Source organism: Monodelphis domestica, chromosome 2 (assembly GCF_027887165.1).
Source record: "Monodelphis domestica isolate mMonDom1 chromosome 2, mMonDom1.pri, whole genome shotgun sequence".
Lineage (NCBI taxonomy): Eukaryota > Metazoa > Chordata > Mammalia > Didelphimorphia > Didelphidae > Monodelphis > Monodelphis domestica.
This window is the reverse complement of record NC_077228.1, coordinates 212,346,151-212,368,585: the sequence shown is the minus strand read 5'-3', so window position 1 is coordinate 212,368,585 and position 22,435 is coordinate 212,346,151. Positions and strand designations below refer to the sequence as shown.

Below are 22,435 nucleotides of genomic sequence, written 5' to 3'. Positions count from 1 at the left end.
AAACAAGTGGGGAGTCGCAAGCTCCAGTAATACTTATCATGGGCCAGAATGCCAAAGGATTAATGAGAAATATGAGGGGCAACAGTGGTCATGAGGAACAAGATAGGCTAGAACAGCAAGAGCATTTAGAGCAGTCGGAAGAACAAAAGAGGATCAAGAGGGAGACTCGCTCTCTTCCCCAACTTTTATTGGAGATTTTAGGAATGTCAGGTGGGAGCCAAGATGCTAACATGCCTGGTATGCTACAAGAACAGATAATAGCACATAACAGCAGGGAACTCCATGGAGGATAAGGTGGACCCTGGAAAAAAATTCAAGATTTCTACTTGAAAGGAAGTTCCCAGACTGTTAGGTAAAGTGCAAGCACAAAAAAACCTGAATGTTTCCTAATGAATTGAGAGTTCAGAAAAACCATCCCATTCACTTACTTGGTTAAAATGCTCTGCAGAACAGAGCATCAGCCTTTAGTTATTATTATTAATGTCTCTTGGGGATGTATCTTTCTGTATACATGTTCCTGACTTGCTCAACAATAGGGTACACTACTGTCTTACAATAGGCCCATCCTAGAATCCCAGAATCAAAGATGGAAATTCAAACTCCTAATCCTCAGTTTAAAAAAAAAATGAGGGTCTGATACATTGTTTTATGTCCTCTGTTTCCATCTCCAGAGCCCATGTTTGTTCCCTCTCTCTGGGCTGCCTTTTCAGTATCCATCTTTTACCTTGGTTGACCTGTGACATTTTCTCATGTTTATTTTTTTCTTTATTGCCACAGTTCCTATGGATAAAGATATTTCCATTCATTTATTGTCCTCGATACTCCCTTCCTTTGAAAACAAATAGATGGGGGCAGCTGGGTAGCACAGTGGATTGAGAGTCAGGTCTAGGGACGGGAGGTCCTAGGTTCAAATCTGGCTTCAGACACTTCCCAGCTGTGTGACTCTGGGCAAGTCACTTGACCCCCATTGCCTAGCCCTTACCACTCTTCTGCCTTGGAGCCAATCAATACACAGTATTGACTAAGACGGAAGGTAAGGGTTTTAATTTAAAAAAGAAAAGAAAAGAAAAGAAAACAAATAGATGGATTGATGGCCAGAAGAAAACAAAAAAGAATAGACATTTACCAACTGAGTATGAGAGAATCAGGCTTGAATGGAGAGATTTTATACTTGAAACACTGGCTTAAGAAATTGACATTTTCAAGAGCAGTTAGGTTGCTTGGGATACAGCACTGGGCTTGGAGAGGGGAATTCCTAGGCTAAAATCTGGCCTTAGACACTTCCTAACTGTGTGATCCTGGGCAAGTCACTTCACCCTAATTGCATATTCCTTAGCACTTTTCTGCTTTGGAACCTATACTTAGTATCAATTCTAACACAGCAGGTAAGGCAGTTTGTTGTTGTTTTTTAAATAGGAAAAAAAGAAATGAATGCTCTTCCCAAGATCAAGCTTCTATCTTATTTTTTTATGTTTTTTATAATTTTCAAGTTCCAAATTCTCTCCCTTCTCTCCCCCCTCCTTGAAAAGGCATGCAATTTGATGTAGGTTATACATATTTAGTCATGGAAAATTGATTTTCATATTAGCCATGTTGCCAAAGAACACAGAGCCCAAAAAACAAACAAACAAGAAAAAGGGTGTTTTTTTAAAGTATGCTTTGACCTGTATTCAGATTCTACCAGTTCTTGGAATTCTATGTGAACTGGAATAACCTTCAGGAATTGATGCAGAGTAAAAGGAGCAGAACCAAGAGAACATTGTACACAGAGACTGATAACACTGTGGTAAAATCTAATGTAATGGACTTCTCCATTAGTGGCAATGCAATGATCCAGGACAATTTTGAAGGACTTATGAGAAAGAACACTATCCACATTCAGAGGAAAATCTGTGGAAGTAGAAACACAGAAGAAAAACAATTGCTTGATCACATGTGTCAATGGGGATATGATTGGGGTTATAAACCCTAAATGATTACCCTAGTGCAATTATCAATAATATGGAAATAGATCTTGACCAAAGACACATGCAAAACCCAGTGGAATTGTGCGTCAGATATGGGAGGGGGTTAGGGGGAGGGGAGGGAGAGAACATTATTTTTTGTAATCCTGGAAAAATGCTCTCTAAATTAATCAATTTTTAAAAAGAAAAAGATTCTACCAGTTCTTTATTTGGAAGTAGATAGCATTTTTCATCATAAGTCCTTCAAAATTATCTTGGATATTGCTGAGAATAGTTAAGTCATTCACAGTTGATCATTGTACACAGTAACAGGAATATTTTACAATGTTCTCCTGATTCTGTTTACTTTACATCAGTTCATATATGTCTTTCTAGAATAATCCTACTCATCATTTCTTATAGCACAACAGTATTCTATCACAATTGTGTACTATAATTTGTTCAGGCATTCTCCAAATGATGGGCACCCCTTCAATTTCCAATTCTTTGCCAGCATAAAAAGAGCTGCTGTAAATATTTTTGTATTTAGAGGTCTTTTCCTCCACTTGCTCTTTTTTTTTTTAATCTCTTTGGGAGAGAGACCTAGTAGTGGTATGTGCATATGCACATAGAGTTTTAAAGCCCTTTGAGCATAATTCCAAATTACTCTTCAGAAAGATTGAATCAGCTCACAATTCCACTAACTGTGCATTTGTGTCCCAATTTTTCCACATCTCCTCTGATATTTATTATTTTCCTTTCTGTCAACCTCAGAGTTTTAACTTGCATTTTCCTAATCAATAGTGATTTAGAGCATTTTTTATGTGACTTTAACACTGATTTCTTCTGAAAACTGTTGTTCATATCCTTTGACCATTTATCAATTGGGGGTGACTTTTCTTCTTAATAGCTTTGACTCGGTTTTCTATATTCTTGGAAAATGAGGCCTTTATCAAAGAAACTTGATATAAAAATTTTCCCTTTTTTTTCTTTCCTTCTAATTTTGCTCTTTTGGATTTGCGCAAAACTTTTTTAACTTAATGTAATTCAGACTATCCATTTTACTTTCCATTGTGCTCTCTCTCATTTGGTCATAAATTCTTCCTTTATTCATAGATCTAAAAGGTAAGATAGTCCATGCTCCCAGAATTTGCTCATGGTATCACCCATTGTATCTAAATCATTTACTCATTTTGACCGTCTCTTAAAATAGTGTGTGAGATATTGGTCTATCCATACCTAGTTTCTGGGTATGGATGGACCAATATCTAGTTTCTGCCAAACAGGTTTTCATTTTTCCTAGCAGTTTTTGTAAAATAGTGAATTCTTGTGCCAAAACCTTGGATGTTTATGTTCATGAATCTATTCCTGTGGTCTATTTCTTAGGCATTACATATTGTTTTAATGATAGATCAGGTATTGCTAGACCACCTTCCTTTACATTTATTTCATTGATTCCTTTGGTATTCTTTTGTTCTTGAAAATGAATTTGTTAGTATTGTTTTCTAGCTCTATAAAATAATTTTTGATAGTTTGATTGGTATTGCACTGAATAAGTAAATTAACTTCAGTAGAATTGTCATTTTTATTATATTGGCTTGTCCTACTCATGAGCAACTAATATTTCTTCATTTGTTTTGATCTGACTATTTGTGTGTAAAAAGTTATTTTGTAATTGTGTTCATATAGTTCTTGGGTTTGTCTTGGCAGGTAGATTCCCAAGCATTTTATGTCTACATTTATTTTACATGAAATTTCTCTATCCTTGCTAGACTTTGTTGGTATTATATAGAAATGCTAAGGACTTATGTAGGTTTCTGCAACTTTGCTGAAGTTCATTTTTTCGATTAGTTTTTTAGTTGATTCTCTAGGATCCTTTAAGTATACCATCATTTGCAAAGGGTGATAGTTTTTTTTCTCATTGCCTTTTTTAATTCCTTTCATTTCTTTTTCTTCTCTTTGACAGATTGCTATAGCTAGTATCTCAAATACAGTATTGAATGATAGTGGTGATAATTGGCATCCTTGCTTCACTTTTAATCTTACTGGGATGGGTTCTAGCTTATCCCCACTACAGATAATACTTGCCACTGGTTAAGATATATATTACTTATTATTTCAAAACAGATTTCTTTAAAGGCAAAATAAGATTTCTGGGAAAGCTTGTGGCACTGAGGAAAAGTATAATTGGGTGGTTTGATATATAAATCTGATGAATTAACTGCTTTCCTTTTTATTCAAGATAGAAAATAAAGGAGAAAATAGGTCACATTAAATGCAATTCAAGAAAAAATTATTAAACTCCTATGTACAAGGTATTGAGCTAGACATACCACATGTGTCGAGACAAATAATCCAGTCTCTTTCCTCCATGAGCTTAAATTTTATGGAAGAGGCATAATTACAAACAAAGTACCTGCCAGTTATACAAAATGATGTGTAGGAGGAAACTAGAGATTCTACGAGCAGAGGCTTAGAGGGAATAATACAAAGATGGGAGAACTACATAGACAAAGCCCAGGGGAAGGACATGAAATGTTGTAAATGGGGTTGGTTATGTGCAGTATTCCAAACTCATGAGCCCTCACCTCCTACACATTTATTAAGAAGGAGGTGCTATGCTCCTCCATGGCTCTCAGAATACAAAGTTTGGAACTCCAAATTTACCCAACAAAACCATCTTCCAAGTTACTGTGCTCATATGGGTTCAGACTTGGAATATGTCATCAGAAACTCTGAAGACTGGTAAAACTGCTGGTAGCTTTACTTTGTGCTGATTTTTGAAAGGCCTTTCAGTTGTATGTAGCATTACATAGCTTTTCTTCTGTTTACCCTTTTTATATTACTTTAGGTAGGGAAGGAATCTCCAAAGTATTTGTCAAGCATTGTGGGAGCCTCCGTGCAATAAACATCAATTTGGAAGCTGAGCAGTATGAACAGAAACTTTTATCAGAAAATACCAGTTTTTTTATTCCAAGGCAGTATATGATTATGTTCATCTAGCTTTTTATTTCAGGCATCTTTAGAGTGGGAGGAGGTAAGAAAATAATTCATTTGCTTTTTGTGAACTTGGAATGTTTGTCTTCTTTTGCCCTTTGGCTTTATCTTCCACAGTCACAAGAGATGGGGAGTCTAAAAAGAATACCCCTTGAAGTCTTGTACAGTTCCTTTCTCCAGGTGCTCTCTTAAAGCAAGATTGGGGGAAAATTAACACTCCATTAACACGTCAAGCCCTTCCAAATCAGTTAAATTATTGCTCACAACAACTTGGTGGAACCATAGCAAAGCTCTTTATTTTGGAAATGGAGTATAGGAAAGAAGCATAAAATTAATCCTTTTGACTAGACCAGAGTTGATGAAGGTTTTCTAGTTCATATGCCCAAACTGTAACACCCCCCTTACCCCTGACAGAGGGGCAGGGCATGCAAAAAAATATCCTCAGGTATATGGAACAGTTCCCTGTCCTGGCTGGGGACAGGTGCCAATACTTTGCCAACGCCAACCTAGACCATTCATTACACTTACTGCCTCTTTGAGACCCTCCATTTGCTTCCATCATTCAGCAGCCTCTCCCTTTGGAAGTTTTCTGTTAAAATTTGTCACCCAGTTTTCATCGTGGAGTTATTGTACACTAGCTTCTAGACCATCCTTGAGTACCTATCTTCTTCTAAATGCCAACTCCTGCTTTTGTACTTGGTGATTTCTGCATATGTGTTGATGTTCCTCAAACAAATCTCATGATAGATTTTTTCATTCTATCTCAGCTACTACTCACAGAGATGGCCACACCCTGGATTTTATTGACATCAACAAATGTCCAATTTCAATGATCAATCTGGCATTACTCTATCTGATCATATCATTTCATCTCCCATTTCCTTGCCCTTCCTAAATCTATTTTTTTAATTTATTATTAATTTTTTAATTTAAAAAAATTTTCCATGTTTACATGATTCATGTTTTCTACCTCTCCTTATCTCCTCCTGGAGTTAAACAAGCAATTACATTGGGTTATACATATATATATTATCACTTGAACCCACCCCTTTCTATATTATTCATTTTTATAGAAGAACAATCCTTTAAAACCAAAACCCCAAATCACATACCCATATAAACAAGTGAAAAATCACATGTTTTCTTCTGGATTTCTAGTCCCACAGTTCTTTCTGTAAATGCAGATAGCATTCTTTCTCATAAGTCCCACAGAATTGCCCTTATCTCAAATCTCTATAATTGCATTGCTTTTAGTAGCAAAATTCTGCTTATTTTAACTGTGCATCAGTTCATGTAGGTCTTTCCAGTTCATATAGAAGCTCATTATTTCATCATTCCTTATAGAACAACAGTATTCCATTACCGTCATATTCCACAATTTGTTCAGCCATTCCCCAATTGAGGGACACCCCCACCCCCGTTTTCCAAATTTTTTGCTACCACAAAGAGCTCAGCTGTAAATATTTTTGTACAAACAAGTCCTTGCCCAGTTTTGTTTTTGTTTTTGAACAAAAAAATCTCTTTGAACCCAGTAGTGGTAATTGCTGGATCAAAGGGCATGTTTTCTTTTAAAGCCCTTTGGGCATGATTCCAAATTGCCCTCCAGAATGATCCTATCAATTCACAACTCCACCAGCAATGCATTAGTGTCCCAACTTTGTCACATCCCCTCCAACATTTATTTTTTCCCTTTCCTGTCATATTGGTCACTCAGTTGTAAGTTGGTACCTCAGAGTTGTTTTGATCTGCATTTCTCTAGTCAGGAGGCATCATGATTATTGATAATTTTTATTTATTCATCTGAAAACTGCCTATTCATATTCCTTGACTATTAGTCAATTGGAGAATGATTTGATTTCTTATAAATTTGTCTTCGTTTCTTGTATATTTGAGAAATTAGACCTTTGTTTAAAAAAATTCCCCCAGTTTGTTGCTTCCCTTCTAATTTTGATTGCATTGATTTTATTTGTACAAAACCTTTTTAATATAATCATAATTATTTATTTTATACCTTTAGTGTTCTCTGTCTCTTGCTTGGTCTTAAATTCTTTCCTTTCCCATAGGTCTAACAGGTATACAACTCTATGTTCACCTAATTTACTTAAAATTTCCCTCTTTATATTTAAGTCTTTTACCCATTATGAATTTATGTTGGTATAATGAGGTGTGAGATGTTGATCTAAACCTAATTTTTTTATTGAAAAAATTTAATTAATTTAGAATATTTCTCATGGTTACATGATTCATGTTCTTGCCCTCCCCTCTCCTCCTTACCCCCCCTCCCAGCCGATGTGCAATTCCACTGGATTTTACATGTGTCATTGATCAAGACCTATTTTCACATTGTTGATAATTGCACTAGGGTGATCATCTAAACCTAATTTTTCCCACACTGTTTTGCAATTTTCGTCAAATAGTGTGTTCTTGTCCCAAAAGCTGGGATCTTTGGGTTTATCAAACACTATAGCTTGCTGAGGTCATTTACCCCAAACCAAATCTATTCTTAATCTTATCTCTTCTCATCTTTTTCAGCCAATGACCCCCACAATCATCAATCTCTCTTTTTTTTTTTAAGCCCTTACCTTCTATCTTCGAATCAAAACATGTATCAATTCCAAGGCAGAAGAACATATCCATATCATTCTTTCTCTAGACTTTCTTTATTGGTTCCTTCCCAACTACCTACAAACATTTCTAAAATCATTTTTTTTTTTAAATCTTCATTGGAACCTACTGTCCACTTGGGCCATCATCTTTTGCTTTTCCATAACCAAACTCTCAGAAAAACTATCTATGCTTATTGTTTCCCTTTTCTCTCCTCCCTCTTAACATCTTAAGCCTTTGCAGTCCAACTTATCACTTATTTGAAATGACTCTCTCCAAAGTTATTAATGATTTCATTTCCAGATAGGTTAAGCTTTTCCTAAAACCATACTACTTGACCTATCTATAGTGTTTTATACTACTGACCACACTTCCCCTCAATATTGTGTTTGGGTTTTCATGTCACTACTGATTCCTGGCTCGCCTTCCACTTGTCTATGACCTTGATCTTCATCCATGCCTTACTGTGGGTATACCCCTTGTACTGTGTTCTGGACCCCTTTTCTCTCTAGACTCTTGAACTTGGTGACCTCATCAGCTCCCATACATTTGATTGCCCTTTCTATGCAAATGATTCCTAGAGCTATATATCCCACCCCAGTTTTTCTCCCAAGTTCTAGCCTTCAATCACCAATGCTTTTTTTTTTTTTGGACATTTTAAACTGGGTATTCCAACCTCAGTATATTAAAATTATAACTTATTATTTTTTCCTTCTAGCCCACCCAGTGTTTGAGCTTTCTTATTTCTTTTCAGGGTCTCACCTTTCCATCTTTCCCAGGTTCTCAATATATTGGTCATCCTCAAATCCTTATTCTTCCCTTATGTCAAATCTCTATAATCAGTTGTCAAATCTTTCCACTTCTACCTCTATATCATGATGAATTTGTTCCCTGTGTCTTCATTTACATGGCTATTATCCTAGTTCAGGTTCCTATCTCTCTCCTAACTGGTCTCTCTGCATTTAGTCCCTCTTTAATTTATCCTCCATACAACTGCCATAGATTTTCCTTTAAGCGTAGGTCAATCCCCTCCTCAATGAACCTTTTTACTTCTAGAAATATAAATTCTTCTGTTAGGCGTTTAAAGCCCTTCAGGGCATGATTATAGCCTACCTTTTCAATCTTAATTATATACATCATTCCATGCTCCACACTATGTTCTTGCTAAATTAACCTTATTAGCCTCCTAATCACATCCATCTCTGCATTTGCACTGATTACCCTAATGAATAGAATATACTCACTCCTTACCTCTGCCTTGTAGAATCTCTTATTTACTTCAAGGCTCAGCTCTAGCACCATATCAGATGCATCAAACATGCAGCAGGAACCAAATTAAAATGTAATTGAGAAATAAGGAAAGATATGAAAACATAGATAATGTTACTCTGTGGTTTTTTAAGTCAATCTGCTGTCAGAGATCCTTATGTAGGATTAGTAGCTCCACTTTCTATTTGAGTTTGATACCACTTATCTATATGGGATTTTTTTCCAGATTTTAAAAAATTAATTAATTTAAAAACATTTTTCCATGGTTACACAATTCATGTTTTCTTCCTCCCCTTTTCTCTCCCCCCTCCTGGAGCTGACAAACAATTGCAATGGGTTATTACATGTGTTATCATTTGATACCTATTTCCATATTATTCATTTTTGTAGTTGAGTAATCTTTTTTTTAAGAAGCTTATTTTATTTTAGAAAATTTTATATAGTCAATTTAGAACATTATTCCTTGGTTACAAGAATCATATTCTTTCCCTCCCTCCCCTCCCCCCACCGCTTCCCATGGCTGACTCGCAATTCCACTGGGAATAGAGTAATCTTAAAACCAAAACCCCCATATCATATACTCTATATGGAATTTTTTGGTAAAGATATTTATTGATTACAAGTAATAACAAATTTCTGCATAAGTTTTCCAAAGTTAAAATTTCCAAATTGTCTCCCTCCACCCTCCTAGAGCTGGGTTATATGTGTATTATCTTGCAAATATATTTCTTTTCTTGATCACACCACTTGCTAGTGGCCTCCCTCCCTAAACCAACTTGTAATTATTTTGTATTTATTCTGAGTACATATATGATTCTTCAGGTTTCACAAAATACGTTTTGTAGACTAATTTGTGTGTATGTTGTTATTCTAGATAAAATATAAGCTTTTTGTTTTCCTTTTGTCTTTGTAGTCCCAGTACCTGGTTCAGAACAAGCATTTTATAAATCTTTACAGAGAGGTAACTAAGTGGCTCAGTTGATAGAAAGCCAGGCCTGGTGACAGGAGGTTGTGGGTTCAAATTTGACTCCAGACACTTCCTGACTTTTCCCATTGGGCAAGTTACTTAACCTCAGAGCCTAGTCCTTATCACTCTTCTGCTTTGGGACTAATATTATATATTAGTATAATTCTAAAACAGAAGGTAAAGGTTTAAAAGAAAACAAAAGATCTGGCTGGGTCATAACTTAGATAAAGTCTAGAGTCGAGGATGAAAAGGTTAGGGGACTGATGGCATGAGATAGGCAATCAGCCTATCAACTATTACCTGTTTTGTAATTTAATGTAATTCAGATCCTTTTTTTTCTTCTACTCCCTTCAGAATAAGGGTTTATTGCTTCACAGATTGAAATATAACTGTCTTCTAGATCCCCTTGTCCCATTTTTATAGTGGTTGAAATGTTGGCAAGTGAGAATCTCACACAGTTGGAGAATCTGCCTGAATCATTCCATCCTCTGACTTCACTCCTATAGGTATCCTTACCTCAGCTCCTGGCTTTGAATTTCTGCCAGTAAACTTAACAGCTACAGGTCTGAGGAAAGACACTCATCCCCCAAATGGTTGTGTCTGTCACAGGAGCCAGAGCTGTTACATGCCCAGTCATCCTTCCTGCAGCAGACAGACAAGTCCCAACATACTTCCTTTCCTTCCAGGTCAGATACCACAGATTGCTAACATGGGTGTGTTCCTGGCCTCCTTTTCCCTTATTGGGCTTTATCTTTCCAGAATTCCATGATGCAAAAAGCTTTAGGTGTTCTGAAGTAGTACTGCCTTTTTGGTGTCTTCCCCTTTTTTTTGGCCTGGTCTGGTGAAACAGTAGTGTTTGATTTCTGGACTTAGCATACTCATTGTGCTTGCTTCTATTACTCACTTTGAACTTGGGTAAATTTCTCTTGATCAGGACTGTAAGGATACTTTTATTTGTCCTCTGGCAAGTCTGATGGAAGCCTGTTAATGTGCTAGTGACAACCGACAAATACTTCTCACGTTTATATTTCTTTAGCTTTCTAACATCTCAGTTACACATTTCCCAGGTAAATGATCATAGATTTAGAGAAGGAACTGTGAAATTAATGTAAACCTGTACCCCTCTTTCCTTTTTAAAAGAAAAGTTTTATAAATCCATTTCAATCTTACGTCTCAGCCCCACCCTTTGACTGGGCAAGTATGTGTACTTGAGGGACACCAGAGGTCTCCTGACTCCCTGGTTGTCCTGGAACAGGACTGTAAGAGGCCAGTAAAACTGACCTCTAACCCAGACTGTCCAACCAGAGAGACCCACAAAGAGTGACATCACTGGGGGGTTTTAAGAGTGGGGATGCAGGAAGAGAGCTCTCTTGATCTGGAGACTTTCCTGGTGAGGTAGCTCTCCCTTGGTCTTTGGCTAGCAAAGGGAGACATGAATGGCGAGCTCAGATTAGTTAGGTATGGCTATGCAACTAGATGCTTTCCTCTATCTCCAACTTTAACCTTTATTATCTAATAAATGATTATAAATTAATATACAGTCTCCAGAGAATTTTAATTCTAACAGAATTTAAATTATCTAGGACATCCCCCTTACAGATGAGGAAATGGAACCCAGTCAGTCAGTAGCATTTATTGAGTACTCCTATGCTAAGTGTTAGTGATACATAGAAAGGTAAAAAAAATATATTTCCTGCCCTCAAAAACCTCTTGATCTTGGGGGCAGCTGGGTAGCTGGGTGGATTGAGAGCCAAGCCTAGAGACGGGAGGTCCTAGGTTCAAATCTGACCTCAGTCACTTCCCAGCTGTGTGACCCTGGGCAAGTCACTTAACCCCCATTGCGTAGGCCTTACCACTCTTCTGCCTTGTGATCGATACTGATTCCAAGATGGAAGGTAAGAGTTTAAAAAAAAAAAGACCTTTTGAACTTAATGGGGAAAATAATATGCAAATAAGTATGTACAAAAAGTTATATACAGGATAAATTAGAGATCTTCTCAGAGGAATTAAGGAAAATGAGCAAAGGCTTCTTGAAAACAGTAGGACTTTAGCTTACCCTTGAAGGAAGCCATGGATACAAGGAGACAGTGATAAGAGAGAGATTTCCAGGTATGAGAGACAGCTAATGAAATGAATGTTATGAACAGTCCTGGCTCTTTGGGGTGTATGGAAGTGAGTGAGGTGTATGAAGACTAGAGAGGTAGGAAAAGGCCAGCTTATTTATTAATGAAGGACTTTGAATGCCAAACAGCTTTTATATTTGATCTTGGAGATGATTAGAGTCACTGGAATTTATTGAATTCAGAATGACAGTCAAAACTCCCCTTTAAGAAAGCTAAATTTGGGGTCAGTTGCTCATCGGAAAGAGAGCCAGCCCTGGAAAAGGAAGGTCCTGGATTCAAATATGGCCTCAATGCTTCCTACCTGTGTAGAAAAAGAAAAAAGAAAGATCAGGGTGGATGGGAGTGGGGCAGACTTAAGACAAGCAGACCCCCTTACTGACTATTGTAGTGGCCCAGGTATAGGGTGATGTGGACCTGTACCCCAGGGGTGGCAGTGTCAGAGGAGAAAAGGAAGGGTGTATATGAGAGATGTTATGTAGGCAGAAAATAGCAGAAAAATTAAGTGACTTGCCAAAGGCCACTCAAGGATTCTACTTCAACTGCAACATTATTCCCTCCACACCACAAATCCATATAAAAAGCATCAAATTAAGTAGCAACCCCCAATAGTAGGAAAACATTTTGGGGGAGCCTCTGGTGGGCACCTGTTGGGACGTGCCTATGCCTTCTCAGTACCACTCTCCAGCCCCTTGATCCGCAAGGTGAGCTCACAATAGTTGTGTAGCAAGTAGTTTTGTCTCTCAAAAACTTGACTTTCCTTTCCTTATCCTCATAAAGCTATCAGCTTTATCCTTGTCTGATTCCAAGTGCCCCTCCTAAATTATCAACCACAAATAGGTAATTTGCATTCTTGAAGGAAGCCTTTTTCTTATACTTAAATATTGATCTAGATCTTTAGAGTGGGACCAGTAAATCCCCATGCTTGTCATTAAGAAACCATTCCTTCCCTCTCCTCCTTTTTGTCAATGACCATAAAACACAGAGAGAAGGAAGAGATATGGCCTTTATATTTTTTGCAAAATCTGTGGAACTACAGTTCCTGAATCTTCCCTAGTCATGTTTTTTATTACTTTGTATTAGTCAGACAGCAGAAATCCTCTTTTGGTTGTTTTCAATTTACACTGAATTAACCTTGCTTTTATAACAACTTTAGTGTAGCTGAGAGCAGAAACAACAGTGTTTAATGAGGTCTGCTTTGTTTTAATAAGATTTTTTCAGATAGAAATCATCATTTCCTTTTTCCCTACTTGCCTTTCTTCTGTTATACCAGGCTAATTCTAAAGACTTGCTTGATTTGTCTTGGCAGACCTTTCTAGTTAACCCTTTCCTATGAAACGTTCCCTGGTTGGAGAGTTGTACTCTTGATTGAGTGGAACCTTCCTGTGATTAACCTGTCTGAAAGCACTGGTATATTCAATGATATTCACAATGGCCCCTCCAGCTTCCGTCCATTTTTTGGATAAATTGATTGTTTCCATTCTTTAATGGTAGGTTGCCCCAGGCGGTGTTCCAACACTGACCAACAGGATACAACTGAAGGAAGTATGTTTGTGATGGGCTTTCTCCTAGACTCTCCTTTGTCCATGTTTGTATGTAATAAAAACTTTTAAGGCCATATAACTTGGCTGAGATTCTTTTCCTCTTCATCTGTGTCTCCTGCCTTCCCTGAAGTGCCAAATAAAATCCCACCTTGTTCAGGAGGTTTTTCCTGATCTCCTTTAATCCTAGAACCTTCCCTTCTCTTGATTATCACCAATTTATCTTCTCTATAGCTTATTTGTAAATGATTGTTTAAATATTGTCTCTCTCAACTAGTTAGCTCCTTGAGAACAGAGACTGTCTTTTGCCTTTCTATCACCATGCCTGGCATATAGTAAGGGTTTAATATATCCCTGTTAACTTGACTGACTGAACTGGATTCTCTGATCTTATGTTGAATACTCTAGCTCTCTGATCGGTTTATTCCCTATTATACATATACTTAGTCATATCCCTATAAAATGGAAATGATCATGGGTATCCATGATTTGGGTATCCCCTATCAGGTCTGCATATCAATAGCTTCTGGGAATGATCAGTGCCTAATATAGTGACAAATGAGTGGATAGGCACTAGTACTGTGGGAAGGGCAAAAAATTGAGTTTAGTAGCATAGTTAGTAACTTTCTCTCCTTTATTCCATGCTCTGTTGATATATCCAATTTAGCCTGTATGTAGTTTATTTCTATGTAGCTGTTGGCATCCCCAATAGTCTGTAACAGTGGGGGGGAACCTATGGCACAAGTGCCAAAGATGTCACATAGCATTTGTTCTTGGTGGGCACATGGTCACGCCTACACCCCACCCCCCCACCCCCCAGGTCCTTACTAGAAAGGCAGAGGGACTTGAACAGAGCTGCTCCCTTCCCCTTCTCCATTGTACCTGATGACTTTTTTCCACATCCCCCCAATCTGCCCAGCAGTCCAGTGGGAGTGCTTTCTCTCCCCCTTGTGTGGGGTAAGGGTTTGGCAGGGTATACCTGGCATTCACTGTGGGGTAGGGGTGGGAAGGGGATCTGGCACTCCATCTCTAAAAGGCCCACCATCACTGGTCTATAAGCTCCTTGAGGGCAGGGACTGTCTTGTCTTTCTTTGTATCCCCATCACTTAGCACAGTGCCTAGCATATAGTAGATATTTAATAAATGTTTATCAACTGACTGCTATTCCAATTTTATTTACAATTATATTCTATTTGTAAGCTTATGGTCTCAATTCTTCCATTCAGATACTCTAACTTCTGAAAAGCTAGAATTTATGCCTTTTAAAACCAGCTTAAAGGTGGTTCAGCAGGTAGAGCTTGGCCTTGACATAGGGGAGGTCCTATTAGATTTGGCCTCTGACATTTCTAACCTATGTGACTCTGGGCAAGTCACTTAACTCCAGTTGTTCAGCCCTTACTGGTCTTCTGCCTTGGAATTAATTCTAAGACAGAAGGTAAGGATTTTAAAAATATTTTTAAAAAACTAGATTGAGTTGCACAGACATGAATATTTTTTTATATAATTCCTGTCATTGCAGGTCTATGTACATGTTGTCCTAAATTTGATCCTGAAAACTGTGATAGGAATAGTCAATAACTAATAACAATAATAGCCAACATTCATTGTAAGCCAAACAGTGTTTACAAAGTGCTTTACATATGTTGCAAGGTGTATATAAGTCCTGTTTTTATATAACTGGCCTGTTCAGGTAGAAGAACTTTAGAGGGTAGGGCTTTTAAAGTTCTGAGTTGAGCTTATTGAGCAGAAACATGAATTTTTTTTTTTATCTTAAACATTTTAAGAATATTTTTCCATGGTTACATGATTCATGTTCTTTCCCTCCCCTCTCCCCGCCCCCTAGTCAACATTCAATCCCACTGGGTTTTACATGTGTCATTGATCAAGACCTATTTCCATATTATTGATATTTGCATTAGGGTGATCGTTTTAGAGTCTACATCCCCAATCATATACCCATCCACCCATGTGATCAAGCAGTTGGTGTTTTGTTTTATTTTGTTTTTGTTGTTTGTTTTTTGTCAGAAACACCAATCATGGCTGTCCTCCTGTAAGAAAGGGACTATCTATGCTTTTATATGCTTTGTTTGAAATGCTTTTTCTGTGCCTGATACCCCCAAAGCTAGTGGGGGGGGGGGATTGACATTTGAATTTGGCAGACTGCAGAACCAGAGGCATTACAGTTTTGTTTTGTTTTGTTTTGTTATATGGGCTTTGTTCCAAGAAGAATTTAGTAGGTATTGTTGCTGTAAAAATAAAAGGCTATTCTTTAAAAGGCTATTCTTCCCAGCCAGTTCAACATACTTCTGAGGAAATCTTTCTTAGCTCAAACATAGCTATCTAACATGTAGTTTTACAGATTTGTATTATTTCTACTTCCTTCCTCTTTTCCAGTCATAATTTCAGCAAAGGATCTCAGCTTGTTTGCTAGAGGACTCTATGTTTTTGCAGTGTCTCTTTTGAGCTGGGACTGCCTACCCATCCTCCCTACCCCCCCAGCCCAGGTCTTTGTCTTGGTTCACTGAATTTTCTTCCACAGTTGATCAAGGACCTGAAACAGGACACTAGTTCATTGGGAGCTTGTCTGATGGTTCCCTCCCTTTCTTGAGGAAAGAATGCCTGCCCTGCCTTCGCAGCTGCATGTTCAGTTTTGTGATTGTTAGTACTTACTGAGGCCAAGGGTGGATGAGAGAGAATTCTGACTCTCAGAAGGGAGTGGTTATTGCCTCAGAGCTTGGTTTCTTTTAACAGTTTAGCATTGTTTGACTCTCTTTTCTATCTACCCCAGCTCTGGCCCTCCACAAGGGAGGTAGTTTTGTTGTTGGCTTTTTTTTCCCCTCCTTTGTGCCTTAATTGGATCTTGGCTTTGTGAGCTCTGGAGCTTTATCTGAGTTCTCCTAAGAATAAAAAAGAACAAAAACTGCTCTGCCCATTATTATTTTATACAAGTCTAGAAATATTAACCGGTTTAGTAAGACAAGAGAAAAAAATTAGACATGCAAATCAGCAAAAAAGAGACCAAATTATCCCCTTTGGTAGGTGACCTGATATCACCTAGAAATATGGTGGCTCAGTGGCTAGAGAACCAGGAGGTCCTGGGTTCAAATCTAGTTCCAGAAACCTCCTAACTATGTGACCCTAACAAGTCACAACCCTCATTGCTTAGCTCTTACCACTCTTTGCCTTAGAACCAATACTTAGTATCAATTTTAAGACAGAATGTAAACGTTATTTAGTTTTAAGTAAAGAAAATCCTAGCTATTCTACGAAGAAACTAAAAAATTAAGATTCCACAAAGCTATATACAAAATAAATCCACAGAAATCATCATTTTTATAACACTAGAGAAAACAAGGGGGGAAAAGATAAAAATTCCTTTCAGAATATCTGCCAAATGCATGTATTTTAGGTTAATACTCAGATATTTTATGCAAGAGTAGCATAAACATAAAACATTCCTTATAACAAATAGAAGAATTAAGAAATTGGAGAGAGAATTGCTCTTCTTGGTTGGCACATTGAACATAAGAATTCTATAATATGACCCAAATATATAAATAGGTTTAGTGCTATACCAACCAAATTGCCTGCCGTTATGTTTCATCTTTGACATATCAGCTTTGTGTCCCTAGACAAATCATTTGACTTCTTTTTAAGACTATAATTATCTTGTTGAGAAGGTGCTGATTTGTATTGGTAGGAGTTTCTTCATTTAGGAGTAACAATAATGATAATAGCATTTACATAGTACTTATTTGTAAACACCATACATACTGATGATCCTTATATGGGGGGGGTGCTGCTATTCCCATTTTACAGATGAGGAAACTGAGGCACAAAGGTTCAATGACTAGCCTAGTCGTAGAGCAAGTACATGTCACTATGGCTGGATTTGAACTCAGGTCATTCTCACTTTGTCCCAGTGCTATACTGGGACACACAGGTGTCTCATAACAAAATCAACTCAGTTTATTTGAAAGGCAAATAAAATTCTTTGAAAGTTCCCCTCATACCATGTAGACTGACAAAGGTACAAAGAGACACAAAGTAGTTTTAGGTGGTCTGTGGGAAAAGGAGCCACATGGGACTGCCAATTTGGAACTCTTGAGAGAAGGGGCCTTTTGACTCAATACTTTATTCCTGGGTAAATATACCAAAGATAGGTGATAAAAATAAAGGTTCCATATACACCAGAATTGTCATGACAGTGCTTTTCATGGTGCCAATGAATGAAAATAAAATGGGTGCCCATCAATTAAGAAAGTACTGGAGAAACTGGCAAGCTAATAGATCAAAATGTCTCCTGTGACATGGAAAGATTTGTATGACCTGATAGAAAGTGAAATAAACAGAACCAAGAGAAAAACAGTAAGCCCAAGAGCTACAATGATGTGAATGAAAAATCAACTAAAAGGGAGTAAACTTCAAATAACTAAGAAACCAAGGAAGAACTTGGAAGAACAGAGTGATACCCAGCTTCTCCTCCCCAGGGTAGGGATGTAAGGGCCCCGCTGAGACTGAATATTTTGTCTGTGGGGTTACCATATTCAGTGTGTTTGCTTACTGTTCTTTGTCACAAAGGAGATTTCATCTTGAGTGGGACAGGAAAGAAATGACTGGTGTAAAGCCAAAAAAAAAATCAATAAAACATTCTCTTTTCTTTTAAAGAACTTAACATTCTTTAACCATTCCTTTCCTTTTGCAGCCTGAGGACCTTGTTTTAAGTTTCCCTAACAAATAGGGCATTATATCCTTGAACTTTCCTGTCTGGAGGACACAGATGCTAAAGTTCCTATTGATAACAATCTAGTGTCTTTAGGTAGTAGATTCTATTCCTCACAGCTGACACAGAAAGAACTTTATGTAGACAGTACAGTAGTATGGTGAGTAGAGGACTTGATCTTTAGGTTAAGTTTATTACTTTGACCAACAGATTCTATCCACCTGGAAGTGGATGGATTTGTACAAGTTGAGACAGTCACATGCAATACATTCCAAAAAATTGCTCTGGGTGAGGGTGGGGAGAAAAGGCTAGAATGATGACATACCAACTTTTCTATGTAACTTTGTTCTCCTTTACCTAGTTCTTTAACAAATGAGTGAAAATCTCTCTCCATAAGAAGTTTTGTAAGGATGATGGCATCCTTGTTTCGAAGTTTTGTAAGGATGATGGCATCCTTGTTTCCAAGAGGATTCTTGTGAATTAATTTTTGGTACCAGAGTCCAGAGAGTACAAGAATTCAGCAGACATTTAATTCCTAGAGCCTCCAAATACACTTATTGCTTGGTTTCTGTCCCTCTTTTCCTGCTTATCTCTATCCCTTCCCCAAAAAATCATATTTGTGGCTGGTTTTTGAGAGCTATGTGGGGAAATCTGAACAGAAGCCATTCTCATTAAATAAGACCTTGCCTCAGTGAGAACAGCTTTTTGTCATTTTGTGGACATTTGAGTGTAAGCAGGTTATGAAAGAGTTTCTGCTTCACTTTTATTCCTGCAGCTCATTTTGCATCACTGCTTTTTAAAGTCACAGAACCACCTCTGTTTTAGAAACTGGTGTTTTGATACCTCCCCCATCCCAAACCTTTCATTACATACATTCAATCCATTGATGTCTGTGGGGTTTTTCTAAGACAGTTATAATTTAGTGTCGATGCCAAAAGAGTTAGCTTCTTAGGTATCCAGAAAACTTTTTGTGCCTTTATCTTAGTGAATAGTATTTTAAGGACAGATCCAGCCTCAGCAAAATGGAACTCATGGGCTGATCCCATGGATACCACATAATTAGACTGTTCAACTCATGATACTGTTTGTTCTGGACTTCCTTATACTCAGGTACAGTGATAGGAATCAAAATGGGAAGGGCAGCCCAACTCAGTAATCTTATAGATTGTAGAAGTCAGATGTAAAACTTTATTTCTTTGGAATAGGCCCCAGCAGGTTCATGACTTGAAACAGAGTGTTTAAATAATTAGAATTAGAATAGAGCTCCCTGAGAGGAGGGACTGTCAGGTTCAGAAACTCTTAAGAAAACAGAAGGTGGTACTTCCCCTTCAACCCTCCTGACAAAAGATCCACAGAAATAAATAGCCATTAAAGTAGCAATCCTGACAAGTTTTGTATTGGGTACAAGACTGGCTAAATTGCCCATTGTTCCTGTCCAAAAGAAGACTTCTTTGGGGAGATGTTCTGTGTACAAAAAGGAAAATGGTTTGATGGACTTGGAATTCAGGAGAAACCTAGGTGAGCCATGCCTCAGATACTAGTTGTGGATACTAGTTATTTACTCTCTTATAACTTCATTTTCCGTGTCTGTGAGACGGGAGTAATAATTCAAGATTGTTAGGAGAAGTAAATGAGATAAAGTATATAACATTTTTTAAATCCTCAAGTGCTAGCTAGCTATGTGACTCTGGGTAAGTCACTTAACCCCCATTTACCTAGTAGTTCTTAATGCTCTTCTGCCTTGGAATCTATACACGTATGGATTCTAAGCTGGAAGGTAGGAGGATTTTTTGGTTTGGTTTTGTTCTAATCCTAAAGTGCACTATAAATGTTTCTATAAATGTTTTATGTTCTATAAATGATTAACTTGTGATTCTAGGGTAGATAAGCATTTTTAACCAGTATTGTTATCTTGCCAAAGGTATTTTACTTTTGTAATTGTCTTTTTTAGTTCATCCAATAGGTTGCCAGGACAGTTGAATACCTTGGGAAAGATGTGGGTAGGAGCTATTTAGGAAATTGCAATTGGCCAGTCTATCCTATGGTTGTCCTACCAGGGCAAGGCCTGTTCCCAAATAGGTAACTAGGAGAGATGATATGAATTCAGGGAAATACACTTAACTTGTGTTTTCCCACATTTAACACCAAGAAAACTGTCTTCTAGAATAATTTATAAGGAAATTTCTTAGCTATTTAACATTAACTTCATCATTCACTGCTACAAAGAGATTGTTGTTAGATCCCCAGAGAGACTGGTACATTTGGTGAAGCAGCCTGGTTTATGATGCCAGCCTGAACTTGGCACATCAGCTTTCCAGCCCTTCTCTATCTCAGGCCAGTAAGAGTCCTTTATTTGCCCACCTGACTAGCAATGGGAATATGGCTGTGAGGGTCTTGTTGCTAAGCAACTAGGCATGAAGATTGTGTCTTGTTCAGGTTGGATGAATAGTGGCAGTGTTCTGAGGACCTCAGGAATTTTGGACTGTCTTAGAATCCTGAGTGAGGGGGATGGGAGTTGATTGGAGAAAAGGAGTAAGATACAGATGGTGTTGTCTCAGTACATAACGCCCTGATTTGGGGAGGGATTTTGGTGGCCTGCCTGATATTCAAAACACACACTGACTTACTGCTGTTCCACCAAACTTGAATCTAATTGATCTCTCTTTGTGCAAATTCCTCCTGAAAGCCTCATGTCCATAGCTTTTGTATAACTTTTCCCATCACAACCCTACCTCAACAAGAGGAAGGCGGAAAAAAAAGAGGACCAGTAGTTTTCTGTGGGGTCAGTTTCCACCATTCTTTTAGCAGTTGAGGGGTATACTTGGTATCTCCACAGTTATTGTTCCTAGGTAGATGTGCTGCAGCAGCCCAGATACAAAGGTCAGATTTGTCATCTTCATCAGATGAGGGACCGTACCAATGAAAAAAAGGACTTGGTTTTGGAATGAACCTTTTACCACCAGAAACATGCCAGAACTTGATAACACAGCTTAGGGCTAGGACTGTTCTTCTCCCTCAAAACTTCTTTGGGATAGAGAATTCACTTTGATACTTGTAAAGTGAGACCAGAAAATATTTTATTAATTAAAAAAACAAAAACTTTTAGGAGCAGTTTTGTTTTTGTTTGGCTCTTTTCTTGATACAGATGTGGTCTTTTTGGTATCCCCAATATCCTGATGCCTATAGTAACTGTAATGGTTGCCTTAAACAAGCTCATCATCCTCTAGTTGCATTGAAGTGATGTGCCTTGTACAGTGTGGTGAAAGCCCAGGCAGGTGACTATCCCAAGAGCCCAGGGGAAGAGAAAACTGGCTAGAGTGAAATTGATTTCATTGGTCATGAAAGACTTACCTGAGTTGTTTCTTCTTTGTGTCTGTCATTGCTGGAAAAATGGAGTTAAACAGTTCAGAACAATGGTTTGTCATCCAAACTTAGATGATGTTGGAGAATTGGAGTAGTTATTAGGGCACAAGTCTTGACAAACCAAGAAGCTTGGTTTTTCACTGTGTTCCATGTAATAGTTCTCATTTCCCTTTCCTTCCTTGGAAAGTGTTGCACTATAGCAATGAACACTAATGCAGGTATTAAGAGAAAATATCTGGCAGATAGCAGTGTGTATCCAAGTCCCAAATCTTATCTTTCCTTGTTTTTGTTTCTCTCTTGCAGGAGTTTTCAGAACTGGAAAAGAGAGATCCCCAGGAGTTGGTTGGTATGTATTTTTATATATATATATATATTATATACATTCTGTGGTACAAGGAATTTTATATTGGGGATGAGCAGAAAATAGCTTAGAGAAAGGAGTATACTAGGTTTTAGTCATCCAGGATAAACCTCTGCTTGATATAAATATTTCCTGCTCTATCTTAAGCAGCTGCTCTGAGATAAGTTTTGTATTCAGCCTCTTGATACTTTCCTTCCACTTGGCATTTTATAGGATGGGTGAGACATAAAAGGAACAATTCTTCTTTTTATGTTGTATTCATGGAACAGCTTGTCAGCCTTTGGTTAGTTGCCAGTTCTGTCCGGAGTGGAGCAGAGCCCCATTTAACCAAAAGATTTTTCTTCCTCTTTGCTTCAATTCCCCTTGTGTCTTGGGCCAAAATCCCTGTCTTAGACCCTTCTTACTGCCTTTCTCCTCCTCTCTAGCCTTATGTACTGGAAATTGCTCAAAGGGTAAATATGTGGCCTCTTCTTGCACCACCCATATCACTAAGATGGGGAAATGTCAGGCAGCCTTGGAGTCAGAAATCCCATTGTGAGTGGAGGCA

At 37.8% G+C, this 22,435-nt stretch overlaps 1 protein-coding gene across 1 annotated transcript in view; it reads left to right on the top strand.

The window, feature by feature from the left end:
• SAP30BP (SAP30 binding protein) overlaps positions 1–22,435 on the top strand; it is a 54,246-nt gene that overhangs the window by 15,008 nt on the left and 16,803 nt on the right. The window contains 1 exon segment of the mRNA XM_001369381.5: positions 21,831–21,873. Within this exon segment, the coding sequence (XP_001369418.1) occupies positions 21,831–21,873 (43 nt within the window).